General features: G+C 39.6%; 1 protein-coding gene across 1 annotated transcript in view; it reads right to left on the bottom strand.

The window, feature by feature from the left end:
- The window catches only part of PCLO (piccolo presynaptic cytomatrix protein), a 515,291-nt gene that overhangs the window by 177,239 nt on the left and 323,169 nt on the right, over positions 1-14,883 (bottom strand). Inside the window, exons 8-9 of the mRNA XM_026648937.1 lie at positions 7,266-7,411; positions 5,703-5,705 (exon numbers count right to left, since the gene is read on the bottom strand). Of these exons, the coding sequence (XP_026504722.1) occupies positions 5,703-5,705; positions 7,266-7,411 (149 nt within the window). The remainder of the gene's footprint in view (positions 1-5,702; positions 5,706-7,265; positions 7,412-14,883) is intronic.

Below are 14,883 nucleotides of genomic sequence, written 5' to 3'. Positions count from 1 at the left end.
AAAAAAAAAAAAAAAAAAAAAAAAAAAAAAAAAAAAAAAGTGAAATGTCTTGAGTCTAAATTAAGCAGTAGCTATCACTATGGAACAAGCATTGCCTATTGTGTGTCTCATGGAGCCTGCTATCACCAACATCATAATCCCTTCCCCTTGAGGGCCCATGTCAGAGCCACCATTCTTTCAGGTGAAGAGGGCTGGACATTTGAGCCCAGCAATGCTGCTCCAAAAGCGTTTGATCCAACTGTCATTTAAATCAATATGTGTATTTCATTGTCTTCTAAGGGAGCTGGATTAGCCTATGGAGCAACATACAACAGATATTCCCCAGGGGACTGAACTAATGACCTTTGAAGTGCTGGTATCACATGGGAAGTGGGAGATCAACATGTGAAATGTCTCTTGCATGGTACTACAGAGCACTGGCTCTCTTCTTCTGTGACTTTGAGTGCTTAGATAACTGATTTCTCATTACTTTCTCTGATGCATTTAACATATTTATCATCTTAAGGGGTTTCAGTAAATATATGTACTAGAAATGGGGGATCAGCTCAGACAAAATAATTTACCTGAAACATCACTCTAACCATTAACTGAACTCCAACACCTCAGCCGTTCTGCATTTTATATACAACTAAACACAAAATGATGGGGTCTAAATTAGCTGTTACCACTCAAAGAAATCTTGGAGTAATCATGGATGGCTCTCTGGAAACATCTGCTCAATGGGCACCACTATTAGGAACCATTAGAAAAGGGATAGACAAAAAATATCATAATGCCACTGTATAAATCCATGGCATGCCACACTTCGAATACTGCATGCAGTTCAGGTGGCCCCATCTCAAAAAACTATATTAGAATTGGAAAAGGTACAGAGAAGGGCAACAAAAATGATTAGGGATATGGAACAGCTTCTACATAAGTAGAGATTAAAAAGACTGGAACTGGTCAGTTTAGAAAAGAGATGACTAAGATATAGTGGAGGTCTATAAAATCATGAATGATGTGGAGTAAGTGAATGAGGAAATGTTATTTACCCTTTATCTAACACAAGAATTAGGGTTCACACAATGAAATTAAGAGGCAGCAGCTTAAAAATAAACGTAAGGAAGCACTTCTTCACACAATGCACAATCAACCTGTGGAACTTGTTGCTGGGGATATTGTGAAGGCCCAAACTATAACTGTGTTAAAAAAAAAAAGAAGAGAAGTTCATGGAGGATAGGTCCAACAATGGCTATTAATCAAGACGGTCAGGGATGCAATCCTATGCTCTCTGTGTACTAAACTCCTGACTGCCGGAAGGTAGGACTGGATGAGAGGGGATGGATCACTTGATACTTGCTCTGTTCTGTTCCTTCCCTCTGAAGCATCTGGTACCAGCCACTGTTGGAAGTCAGGATACTGGGCTAAAAGGAGCATTGGTCTGATACACTATGGCCATTCTTATGTTCTCATTCCAGCATGAGTGAAATGCCAAAATGCAGCGAGGAAAACCATCTTCATCTTTCTGACCTGACCAGAAAGTATATGAGGAGAAAAGCCTATCCCCAAGTGATTATCACTGCAATTTTGGAGACTCTAGAACTTTATATTACTGATAGACTATTACTGATATATTAGGGGTAAGGGTTGGGGGGAAATGTGTTTGCACATGTTTATATTTGCATGTCTGTCCAAAATGAAAATCTGACTGCATCATTCTTTTCCTATATTAGCCTTCGTACTTGAGGAAAAACTTGGTGATAGAAACCATGATGGCACTAACTTTCGTTGTTGTTTTGGGCTTCATTTGGGTTTACAAAGGCCAGTTCTGGAATGGGAAAGTTCTATTCTCAAACACTCCACCCTTTACCTACTTTTCTCGCCTTAACCCATCCTTTTTCTCTTTCTCCTTCTCCGAGTCATTGTTCTGTGGCTTTTTACGTGCCTACTCCTTTATTCCCCTCTCTCTTCTCCCTGCCCCCACACTCTTTAGCTGGTCCTCCCTCTTCCAGAGTGCAAAATAACCTCCCCTTTCAAATTGTTTCTCCAAACTCATTGCATTTGCCTTGCTATGCACCCATAAGCAACGCTGATGCTATCAGTGCCAGCTTTGGCAACCTAATAATTAAAATAGAGACAGAGAGAGAACTAACAACAAATACAGGAGTCAATAGGCCTTTCTCCGGGACAACAGTTCTTTCAATTGCTGTGGCAGTATTCCCTTCCCATATTTTCCTATTGTTTTTACTCCCTCCTTTTCCTCTTTTCAACCTTCATGATCTCTTCTCTTGCCTACGTGCTTTTCTAAATTACCTACGTACTAAAGTCCATGATGTATCCAAAGCCCATTGAAGTCAATGGGAGGATTTCTTTTGACTTCAACAGGCTTTGGATCAGGAATTAACCTGCTCTCATCACTTAAAGAACAGCTGCCTGCTAGGGTCCCGTCTTCTTATACCTAGCACACTTTCTGGAGCTATATAAATAATGCATGATAAACAACAGTAATAGGAGCTTGGACCTGGTGTTTGGCTGAAGTTTCTAGTCCACTGGTAGAGACTCGGCAGGCTGCTGCTGCAGAGAGTGGGGCTGAGGGTGGGGGGGGATCAATGACAGAAATCAAGGTGATGCTGCCGGTGAAATACTCAGTGGATTTAAAAAGTACTTTTGCCATCTTCGGGTAAGCAGCCCAGATTTCTGTACTGGGAAACACTAGCTGTTATGATCCTAAGCTGCACTGTGATTTCATTATATTTAAGAATGTTAAGTAACACCAGGAATGTTGCTGTGGAAACTGATGTATTGTAATATTACTAGAATAGTATCAGATTAATCCACTGTGCCGTACCATAACAAATCCATGGCAACTGAGGACTTTTTGGTTGACACTAGGCTGCACAAAATTCCTGCTCCAAAAGCATCCGAGCCGTGCTAAAGGTCACTCAGACACGAAGCAGGACACTTACAGTATTTTAGTATGGTAGGTGGGATTGTAAAATATTTGCATTTTTTTAAGACAGAAAGAAGAGAATGAGAATTTGTACTGGATGAGTGAAGCCAGACGTTTCTCGCTCATCGACTTGGGTACGAGCAGGCTACCACAGCTTCTGCAAACATCCATATTGCCAGTTTGAGATCAGCGAGAAATCTTTAAAGGGCCTGATTTTCAGAGGGCGGTTGCTCAGCTCTTTATGAAAATCAGACTTTTAAAAATGTCACAAGTTAGGAACCTGAAGTCACTAGCCATTTTTTGAAAATCTTGGCCCGAATTTAAATTGATAAAAGAGAGAAATTGCAACCAAATGTAACCAAAGCAAAGAAATAATTTACCTAGCACTTATTGTAAAAAAGAGAGTTCCACAAACATTCACCACCAATTTAAAACTGAATTCTCTTCAGCTGTGGTTGCACTTTTCTTCCTTTTTTCTTCCCATGAATATTTGTCCAATGAGATTTTATTTGTGTGAATGCTTGCAGAAGGCATCTGGGATGGAAGACCTCTGAGAAACACTTCATGTGCTACAGGATGCAGAGTTGTAGAGGCAACAAGTGATCCCCTTCTGCATCAGTATTGAAACAATGTCCCAGCAGGGGATAATGGGTAAAGGAGTTTGAAACAGAAGGAGGAGCTCTCTCCACACACCAGCCTAGACGGAGAGAGATCCAAGGGTGATGGAACCAGAGGCCGGGGTGGTGGTGGGGGGGGGGAAGACTAGTGTCCATGCAATACAACTATTGTGGGGGCTCTGCCCCCAAGTAAACTTGCACATGCCCAGGGTGGGCAGTGGGGTGAGAGTGAGACCCAGAGGAGCTGGAGTGCACTGTGGAGGTAGGGATGTGGCTGGGGAGCAGGACCCCGAGTGGCTGGAATAGACTGGGGGTGGAGGGGAATAGGAACCCCTGGTTTCTTTTTTCCCAGACTGGAGCCAGTGGCTTCCCCACCAGCCAAGTCTCAGTGCCTTCACTCACTTCCCACATCCTATCCCTCTGCTCCCCACATTTGCAGGGAGCTTCCACTCCCTCTGTGGAGAGCTGTGGGAGAGCTTTCCTCCTCTAAATCAGTGAGAGGAAGGGGAACTCTCCTTGTGCTTTAGCTCCCTTTTGTGTCATAGAATCATAGAAGTGTAGCACTGGAAGGGACCTCAATTGGTCCCCTAGTCCAGTCCTGTGCATTTAAGGGAGGACGATGTAATAACTAGACCATTCATGACAGGTGTTTGTCTAATCTGTTCTTAAAAACCTCCAATGATGGAGATTCCACAACCTCCCTAGGCAATTTGTTACATTCTTAACTAGCCTGACAGGAAGTGTTTCCTAATGTCCAACCTAAACCACCCTTTATTTAAGACCATTGCTTCTTGTCCTATCCTCAGAGATTAAGGAGGACAAAGGTTTCACCCTCCCTTTGTAACAACCTTTTATGTACTTGAAAACTGTTATCATGTTCCCGCTCAGTCTTCACTTCTTCAGACTAAACAAACCCAATTTTTTCAATCTTCCCTCACAGATCATGTGTTCTAGACCTTTAATCATTTTTGTGGCTCTCCTCTGGACTGTCTCCACATTTATCCACATCTTTCCTAAAATTTGGCACCCAGAACTGGATCCAGTACTCAAGCTGAGGCCTTACCAGCACAGAGTAGAGTGGAAGAATTACTTCTCATGTCTTGCTTACAACACTCCTGCTAATACATCCCAGAATGATGTTTGCTTTTTCTTGTGTGTGTGTGGCAACAGTGTCACACTCTTGACTCATATTTAGCTTGTGATCCACTATAACTCCAAGATCCCTTTCCGCAGTACTCTTTCCTAGGTAGTCATTTTCCTTTTTGTGTGTATGAAAGTGATTGCTCCTTCCTAAGTGGGCTACTTTGCATTTGTCCTTATTGAATTTCATCCTATTTACTCCAGACCATTTCTCCAGGTTGTCCAGATCATTTTGAATTTTAATCCTATCCTCCAAAGCACTTGCAACCCCTCCCAGCATGGTATCGCCCGCAAACTTTAAAAGTGTACTTTCTATGCCATTATCTAAATCATTGATGAAGATATTGAACATAACTGGATCCAGGACGATCCCTGCAGAATCTCACTTGATAATTATCCTTCCTTTAATCTCTGGTTAAGGGACAGCATGCTGATGAAGGTGCCTTGTAGAGCTGGTTGGAATTTTGTGGGGAAGAAGAGATACATAGCTCTACAAAAATTTTTGACAGAAACCAAAATCTCATTTTCATCTAAATTTTTAGCAGAAAATTTCAATTTTCCATTAAAAACTGAAAACACAAATATTTTTGGCCAATTCTTTTTTTCCTTTTCCTTTTTTTTTTTTAAAAAGACATTTTCCACCAAAAAATTCCAAAATAAAGTTTTGACAATTTTTGGACCAGCTCTAGTATCTTGTTTCTTATATGAGATGAAAAACCAAGAATAAGATTATGGAGGGGATGGTATGATAAGATTGCTTACAATGGGATATGGCCTATCCACAACTCCTATTAGCTAATATCGTCAATGACTGGAGGTGGGACAATAGATGGGAGGACTTGGAGTTATTTCAGATAATTCTTTCCCAGGTGTCTGGCTGGTGGTTCCCACCCACCTGCTCAGGGTCTAACTGATCACCATATTTGGGATTGGGACAGAATTTTCCCCCAGGGCAGATTGGCAGAGACCCTGGGTTTTTTTCCTCCTCCTCGGCAGTGGAGGGAGTGGATCACTTGCTGGTTTGAACTAGAGTAAACTGTGGATTCTCTGTATTTAAAGTCTTTTAAATCAAGATTTGAAGACTTCAGTAACTCAGCCATAGGTTATGGGTCTATTACAGGAGTGGGTGGGTGAGATTCTGTGGCCTATGATGTGCAGGAGGTCAGACTGGATGATCATGATGGTCCCTTCTGGCTCTAGTCTTTATGAGACCTGGCCATTGTTGCGATTAACAACCCTATGGGACTATTGAAAAATATAAAAGCTATAGGATTTTAAACATTGGGCATATCTTCCACCTTTGCCTATGAAGGAGAGTCCAATATAATGTTAACTCTGGTCCTGGACAGAAACAATTCTACAAATGTGTGTGTGTGACAGAGGGAATCTAAGTTGACATTGGGATGCTGCAATGGTCAAACTCAGTCATATATATTCCAAAATAACCCATGTTTCTTATAGGAGGTAGGTATATATATTGGTCAATGCTATTTACAGATCTGGAACCTCTAAAATCCCAATTGTCCTGCAGCAGATCTGGCCTGCAGGGTGAATTCTACTGAATAACACTGATGTCCTATAAAAAAGACCCTTTCTTCCAGCAGGACAGGTGAAATTTTAAGGGTTCAGCAAAATGTAGTCTGGACTGGGCAAACTCTAGGCTGGAGAATAGGCAAAAGAGAAAAACATATATAGTGTCCTTTATTTATATGAAGTGATTGAATTAATACCTAAATTTACTCATGAAGAGCCATTCTGCCATCAAACTGCACCTAAAACTCTCACTGACCTAGACAGAAGTTCTGTAGGTGGGAGGATAGCAGAATATGCCCTTTATCTAAGGAATTAACAGTGGCAAATTAACTAATGTGTTAGTTTGAATGTAGTTTGTTTGTTTGTAATTCTGCCTTCATTTGCACCCATGTCATACCACTGGAGCCAGGATAGAATCTGAATAAGTATGCATGATAGTCAAAGTAGCAAGTGAAACATATAGGGATCTACTGATGACATGTTTAAACCTCAGTGATGTTAATGGGATATATGAAGGTGAACTAGACCCCAAAGTGAGCAAGTTTAAAACACTGTGATCAATGTGTTTTTTTTATATCTCAGTATAATGAACAGCCCAAATTCTTACTTGTTACCTGAGTGCAATCCCATTGATTTGTTCAGTGTTTCATCATTGAGCTACAGGGATTACACCCATGTAACATAACAGAATTCAGTTCCATTCATAACAACACCCCAAAGTAAATCCAGCCCTGTTCCTAAGAACATTAAAAAGCAAAGTCTTAAATCAGGTTGGGTTAAAGTCAATAATGTAAAATTGGACTAGGCTGAATCATTCTGTGTGGGTGTATCCACTGCCTGTGTAATTCCAGGTGAGCAGGTTAATTCTACCCAAAAACGATTTAAGGACAAAACTAATCCTAAAGAATAGGGATCATAAATAATTCTGATGGTCTCCTAAGTTGCTTAAAATGTAGCTGGATTTTGATAAATCTGGTGGTCCACATGTTACAGGGTAGTATGATTTAACAAGCTTTCTACAGAACATCCACAAAACTATAGACACATCTTACTTGATCTTGATGTTGACTTGGTGGTCTGGAATGGGATAACTTCTCTTGCAGTTTTCTGTCAAAACCATGTCCATTCTCCAGACGAGACTCCCTGGGCTTGTCAAACCAATCTGTCTCTTCACGGCGGAGGTGATAGGCTTTGAAAACCAAGGACATGTCAAATGTTCTGACTCAGAGCGGAGAGAAGGGCAACAGTTTGGCGCACACAGCAAACATGCACAGTGATTATTAATTGGCCATGCAGCTCAAGCAAACTTACAGGCAAAGCTGAAGACAGACTAACTCAAGTAAAATTAAGTAGTAAGTGGCAGAGGAGACAAGAATGAGATCCCATCTGTGTTAGAACTGACTATGGATATTTAATATCAAGAAAAAAACAAACAAGTATTGAGTGCCATAACCACTTTCCTCTGTCTGGGTGCTTAGAAATACACTGCAGATTTCACACATTTCTGAGGGTTTGTCGACACTTGAAATGCTACAGTGGCACAACTGCGCTGTTGCAGCTGCCCCACTGTAGTGCTTCAGTGTAGACACTACCTTCGCCGGCAGGAGGGGTTCTCCCATTGGAGTAGATAATCCACCTCCCTGCGGTAGCTAGGTCGAAAGAAGAATTGTTCTGTCTATTTAGTGCTGTCTACACAGGGATTTTTCACACCCCTGACCAACATAGTTAAATCAATCTAATTTTCTAATGTATACCAGGCCTGAGATGTAGCTGAACTTTTATGAATCAATAGTTATAGCAGTGACTCCTTAAAAGCCTCTGCGTCAAAGGACATCTGTATGTTCAAGTTTCTTCGGAGAGCCACTGCAAACTGTTCTATGAAAATGGAGTCTGCTTAACTAAATCATTGTTCATCCCAAAACACAGACTGAAGAAGAAGAAAAGCTCACTTTATAACATGGTGCAGAAATGCTGCAGGAATTCTCATTTTAAATCCCATTCACTGGGTCTTGCCGTACATCTTCGTTTATGCATTATGAACGTTTCTTGTACACAGAATGCCAATCAGGCTTTGTAGAGTGCAAGGAAAGCAGGATGGAACCCTGATTCTCCTCCCATTTAAACCAGTTTTACACTGGTGTAAACCCATTAGGCAAGAATCTCAGCCAGTGTAAATGAGCATTGCTTCACTGAAGTCAAATGAACTATGATGATTGATTTGGCCAGTTCCTTCTGATTTGCACCAGTGAGAAATCAGGAGCTATAAGTTAAATACTATTTTTATTATACAACATACAGATTTTCTTCTGCATGCACACATATCAATATAAAACAAGATAAACTGTAGCTAATTAGAATCCCATGGAACATCTGAATTTCATGTTAGAATAATCATTATAAATTTAGCATTGGAAAAAGACATTATTATTTTAGAAAAATCACCAGGAAATTACAAAACTAAAATAAGGTCAGCTGTTGCTATAGTAACAAGAGTAAGTGCAGTTGTTCAATGCCACAAAAGGAAATTAAAAATGCAAAACATTAGTGTATTTTTTTTCTATTTCTAATTCTTTAGTAAATATGACTTGAATGGCTTACAGAAGTTTGAAAAAAAAAATCATTGCAACATTTTACTATAACAGAAAGTTATAAATGTCTTTTATTTCCCAATCACAAAAGGGAAAGGCTAGCTATATATAAATGGATCTTTTAAAGCACATTATATATGAGGTTAAAAACAATATAAACACATGCTGAAATACTTTTGCCATTAAAAGTAGGACAAATGTATTTTGGGACAAATATTAAGAGGTCAATTTTTATCCTGTATGTGCACAGATCCCTATTGTTAAACTGTTTGACAACATTATTTATCCAGTAGACTAGCATGGATACAATAAAATGAGATATCAAATGTTGATGTTTGTCCAGATAGTGATTAATTGATTCTAACGAGCCATTATCATCTATTATGTAAATATTCCATAGTTCGCAGATTTGCTGCAAATGCCTGATTGACTGCATTTATCAGGCTGCTCTATAACTCAGCTCATAATGAAACTCCTGATCAAATGTTCTGCTTAAAAACCAAAGGTCTTGTTCTGATCCAAGATACTAATTCTGAATATCACAATCTGTTTCATCATCTAATCAGGAGAAACCCTGAAACAAAGACTCTCTCACACAGTTAAAATAATCTTTGTTGGCCTTCTCCCTTTAGAAAGCTAGCGTGCTTGTGGAATCCCATATGAAGGCTTATGGATCAAGCTGTGTTTCAATCAAAGCTGTCATGAATTCTATGATTTTTTTCAAGTTTAAAGGAAACGACTGTGAACTTTTTGTTTGATTATTTGGGTATTTTGCATGCGGTTGCGTGGGTTGATTGGAGTTGGGAATTTCACTGAGAATCTTGAGAGCAGCCATTTTAAACCCTCGGCTGCATAAGAAGTTATGGCCCTGATCCTGCAACAGAGAGCACGCAGACTGACTACTGCACCTGTACAGAGTCCCACTGAAGTCAATGGGGCCCTATGCTGGTAAAGCAGTCCCCCTCTCACACTGTTAAGTGCATGATCAGGCCTTATGTAAGAGTGACCTCAATAAAACCAACATGGCATCAAAAAATATTAGATCACTTAATGATTAGTAACTGCTTTAATTTCTCCAGTTTCTTCCTCTCCCAGGATATTTTTTGTTAGTGGCTTGAAAAAATAAAAAATTGAGATTCATGGTGGGCTTATAAAGAACAGCAATGGCAACATGGAGGTGTCTACAGAGACAAGGCGATTTATGGCCGGTGTGTAACAAAGCATGTCAGCATGTCCACCTATGCAAACCCAGAACCTTCAGGACCACAAGCCTCCTGTATCTGCAGGATAAGCAGAAGTCCTTTATCCTCAATGGGGAAAATCAGTAGGGGGAGACAAGACCATATGCTCTAAACCAGTGAGGCATGGTAAAGATCAGTGTTCATCTCAGACTTTTGGAATTTCCTCATATCTGAGTGGTACGTTTTCCAAATTTACCATAGGATTAATACTAATAGCCTCATATTTAAAGGGGGGAAAATCTCTCTGAGAAGGGAACCATTAGGATTTAAATTCTCAGAGGTAACCAATAGGAACTACTCATGTTAATCAAATTAAACAATGTTTGCAGGATTGGAGCCTTAATATTTTCATAGATATTTAATGATCTATGGGATATAATCAATGTCTGGCAGCTTTGGGCCAAAGAAGATAAAATCTAAGGTTTTTATGGAGGTCAGGGCAATGGTTTTATGTTTTATGGAGGTCAGGACATAACATTTCTTGGCTACTCATTGTAAATTAACTTTACCTGATCAAAACATTTGCAATTGTACTACAAATTAGGAAACTTCCATGAGCTCTTTAGCAAGAACACAATTGCTCTATGACACAAGTATATATAGATGGTCTGTATAGTAACATAGTTCATGGCCGACAAAGCAGTGTAGGAATTATTCAAAATTTTAAAAAATGATAAAGAAGAGTTTTCAACATTATGGCATATGTGAGAGGAAATAATTTGATAATTTTAGCTAACTTAGGGCCAAGATTTGGAAAAAAAAGTTTAAAATTAGACTTCTAAATTCATAGCTAGGCACCTAAAGAAGTAACCTGATTTTTGAAAGTGCTAAGCACCCACTGATTTCAATGCCCGCTGTTGGGTGCTTTGCGCTTTTGAAAACTATTATACTTATTTAGGTGTCTAAGTATGAAGTTTGGAGTCCCACTTTATGTACCCAATTTAAAAAAAATATTGATCTTGTGTTTTATGATTTGCTACAGTGTGTAAAAATAGCATGACTTAAAAATATATTTGCGTATATTACTCATACAAATGGTCTGGGCTCAGAAATTGCATTTCTACTCCTGTCTGCTATTTGCTATTGCATAGGCATTCCCTAAGACTAACAGAAACTCAAACAGACCTCTCTCTTTTTAGGGAGCAAAGATATTTTAACATCAGTATTTCATATTACTTGTACTGAAAAATTGCCTCTAACAGAAGAAATGGCAGCTTTCTTTGGCTAAAAAAAGAAAAAAAAAGTCATTTTTGCAACTCTGATTAGGACTGACTGGACTAATTGAAATCACATCCATGCAAAGAGACAGATTTAAAAAAAATACAAAGTGAGCTCTTTTATATTGGAACTGGTTTCCCTCAGAAGATATGTTGCAATACTCCAAAGTAACTGTCCAAAACACCACACTCTGGGCTTGTTTAGATGAAGAGTTTGGTTATGTCTACACTACACAATCCTGAGCCAAATAGGTAGGTAGACCTTTATTTTAGGTGTAGACAAGGGTTAAGTGAGCAGCAACCTGGGTTTAAATCTACAGTGCATTAACTTGCTACACATTAGCTGGCAGTGTGGACTCTGCTACCGCACACTAAAAGTTCCCGCCTACACATTGACCTGCTTTCATTTCAAAGTGGAGTAGATCAAAGAGCACTAGCAAACTTTTAGTGAGTGACAGAAGGGTCCACATGGACAGTTAATGTGCAGCACTCTCGTTGCATTGTTAATTTACAGCAGAGCTTGCTACACAATAACTCTTCTCTGACAACCCTTCTGACTTATTAGAGTGTGCTTGTATGAGGTTTTAGCCATTCCTATACAACATTGCATCACTGTTCAAAGGAAAGAGTCTCCTTTCCCTCTTTACTTTATGTCCAAGTTGTATGGATTTCCCCACGTCCACCAAGTTATTTGGTTCTGGTTGGTACCCCATACGTCCCATTCATATTTGCACCTAATATCACACACAGACTTACTCCTATATTTTCCACATCCAATCAGAGCATCTACCCATTCCTTCACTAGCTTCCTCTCAAGTCCCATATAAAGTTCATGCTTCACCACCATTGTGGCCCTCAAACAACTCTGTCATTACCAGCATCTTTGTCCTCACCTCCTCCTATTACTCTTCGTGGTGCCTAGGCCGTATCCATGCTGCCCTCCTCAATGCCCTCTGTGTCCTTCTCCCATTCTCTTCTTTATGCATTCTCTCCTCGGTGTCCCTTACACTCAGAACTCCCATCTCCTCCTCTCACACAAGCTTCAAACACATTTCTTCCACAGAGACGACAATCCACCAAAGAGAAGAGCTTTGCCACTGACTTTGAGGGGTGTGGGATTGGGTTGGTCCATTTGCTTTGGAACTCCTTCAAGCCAGGTGCAACACCAAGCACTCAAAAATAAAATAATCATTAATACTCCTGCCTGTGAATGTGCTCCCTTACTGTGCAGGGATAATACATAAGCTGCACAGGAAGTCTGATGGCTACGTATGATTCCAGAGGGCAACAGATCCAGGAGTGTCAAGCACCAGTAAGCTAGAAAGTGTCTTCAATAAAAGGAATGGTAGAGAGCCATCTGTTTAACAAGATTTATTTGTTGATTGCCTCCAGAGAGGGGGAACCAGATCTTGGATGTGAAAAGCCAGGGCACCTGTCATGGGGGAGAATATGGTTGTACAGGGGTTGGGTTTGGTGAGCCATGGGAGGGTGAGAATTAAATAGAAGCCCACTACTTCCTTTCCTCTGCCAGGACATTGCTCCTGTTCCTTCCTAGCCACCTTAGGGTTTTGACTCTCTGGACCAGGAAGGCTGGGTCAAGGACTTGAGTGACAGGGCTCACTGGACAGCTTTAGGAACAGGAGAAGAGGAGAAGCTGGATGTCATCATGTTGCAGGCTGGTTGAAGGGTGGTCCTGCTGGTGCACCTGCACTTGAGCCAGCAGGCTTTCTATTTAATAATAATTTCTCCAGTTCCATTGACTGACAGCTCCTAGTGCTGGCCAATCTGCAAGGCTTTATGAGAAATGGGACAAAGCAAAGTTATTTGTAAAAATGAAACGGCCATTGGGATAAGCTCAGAAAAAAGGGGCAGCAATTGTTCCCAGGGACATGTGGTCAGCCTGATAATGAACAAGTTGTGAACTGAGTTAGAATAGATCTAAAAAATATATCAGATTCAGAACCAGATCAAAACCAGCTCTTACATCCTAAGTATTTGTCACAAATAAATAATGTAACTGTAGAGCAGTATTATAAACAACTGTGGTTTTATCCATGATCTGTTTATGTACTACATAATAATAGAGGGAAGGCCAACTTTTTATATGGATTTGGGGCCCAATCCCACTCTCTTTAGCTCCAATGCAACTTCAATTAACTTCAATGGAAGGTGCTGACGTTCCATACAGCCCTTATGCAGAGCTCATCCTGTGATGGGCTGAGTGCCTTCAGTTCCCATCTTCCTTCATTGGGAATTGAGGGCACTAAGCACAGTAGAGAGATACTCAGCACCGTGCAGAATCAGGCCCTTAATTATGAAAAGCCTACTTGCCCTGAAATAAAAGCTTCAGGGTCAGACGGCAAAATGCACAGAAACTTATAGAAAAATGACTTGCGGCTTCTCAGTCTACAATAGTGTGAGATCAAATACAGGGAAAGCAAATGTTATTCATCTTCTAAACCAAGATTTCCCCTTTGAATTCAAAATGATACAGCTTATGAACAAAGGGAAGCAATGCTTTTTCAAAATCATAAATTTGGGTTATGTATAAGTACAGGAAGCAACCACCCCTACTTCACAATCATGCAAATTATTATTTTGCGGTAATTATTGTCACTTACAAACAATATAGTGCATGCAAAATTTTGGGTTTTTTTTATTGTGCAGTAAATATACACAAGAAAAGTTAACGGAGCACATACAATGAAAAGCAGATGATAACTTAAACATGTGCATTTCATTCTCTTTCAGAGTGACTATGATTTTTAAACAGTTTTAAAATGTATTAAATTTGACTAGAGTCAAACCAAGTGGATGCATAATTTGCAGTTATTTAGTACTTAACACCAGCTTAACATTCTGCTGTATTTATTTAAATGAAACACTTTTTAATTACACCATTTATAATACATCAGAGGGGTTCCTTCTCATGAACCTAAGTGAGATAAGCTCTTGTGCTTATCTGGCAGAAGTACTGTATAGGGTCCACATAAAACCAGTTAAGCTGGTTAATCCACCAATGGAAGTGAAATATTTTAAGCAAGTTTATTGATGAATGAGGTTACCTTGTACCATCTAAACAATAAATTTTCTTACATCATCACAATTCTGAATGCACAGAAGTCCACATGACAAAATATATTTTAACAGACCAGATTTAGAATGTTCATTTGCTATCACAGTAAACTCTCTACGGTTCTAATATACAGTACCGACTTTTAGCTCATAATACTATTGCTCATAAGGTGTAATTATAATTCTGTGTGCCTCAGGAAGTTGAGTTACTGATTCTTGAAACCCATAATGAAACTTTATGCATCCAGTTTTTCTTACAAGATTCAACTGTTTTTTAAACTTTGGGGGCCAGGTCAGCAATTTTTCAAGAGAAACTGTGTAAAAAAAACCTCCAACGATCAAATTTCAAAGGATGAAGCCCCATGTAAGGACAGAAGAGAAGAGTAAATGGGGCACACTTTATATACATATTATTCTATTTATATAATGCAGTTAGAAAAATAGACACCGACAAATAAAAAGGAAAATGCACAAGCAAACCAAAAGGAAACCAAAACAACAACAAATGACTTGAGCATACTATTGTATCGAAGCACCATC

This window comes from Terrapene carolina, unplaced genomic scaffold, assembly GCF_002925995.2.
Source record: "Terrapene carolina triunguis isolate 2854851 unplaced genomic scaffold, T_m_triunguis-2.0 Scaffold68, whole genome shotgun sequence".
NCBI lineage: Eukaryota > Metazoa > Chordata > Testudines > Emydidae > Terrapene > Terrapene triunguis.
Note: the sequence above shows the minus strand (reverse complement) of the source record. Positions and strands in the feature narration are given on the sequence as shown.